Source organism: Apis dorsata, unplaced genomic scaffold (genome assembly GCF_000469605.1).
Source record: "Apis dorsata unplaced genomic scaffold, Apis dorsata 1.3 scaffold_247, whole genome shotgun sequence".
Lineage (NCBI taxonomy): Eukaryota > Metazoa > Arthropoda > Insecta > Hymenoptera > Apidae > Apis > Apis dorsata.
Genome location: NW_006263526.1, coordinates 365,351 through 365,606, shown reverse-complemented (window position 1 = coordinate 365,606; position 256 = coordinate 365,351). Strand labels below are relative to the sequence as shown.

Genomic DNA, 256 nt, shown 5'->3' with positions numbered 1-256 from the left:
TTTTCTTTTTTTTTTTTTTTTAAATAAAATGCGTATTTTTATTTAAAACAATTATTGTAATTTTAGAATGATAGCTGTTAGATGTGAACCACAAACGGGAGTACAAGTTGCAATAGCTCATTCTCCCAGAAAAGATTTCTTTCCTGGACAATTAGTAAGAGAAAGAAAATGGGAAAATTTAGGTGGTTCTTTCAAAGAAGTTCGGTGGGACAAAATGGAAGGAAAGAATTTTTTAAACAAAATGGAATTACTTATG

At 28.5% G+C, this 256-nt stretch overlaps 1 protein-coding gene across 1 annotated transcript in view; it reads left to right on the top strand.

Annotated features, from left to right (window-relative positions):
• The window catches only part of LOC102670895 (mediator of RNA polymerase II transcription subunit 17), a 2,853-nt gene extending 2,597 nt beyond the window's left edge, over positions 1 to 256 (top strand). Inside the window, exon 8 of the mRNA XM_006615959.2 lies at positions 53 to 256. Within this exon, the coding sequence (XP_006616022.1) occupies positions 53 to 71 (19 nt within the window). The 3' untranslated portion in view covers positions 72 to 256. The remainder of the gene's footprint in view (positions 1 to 52) is intronic.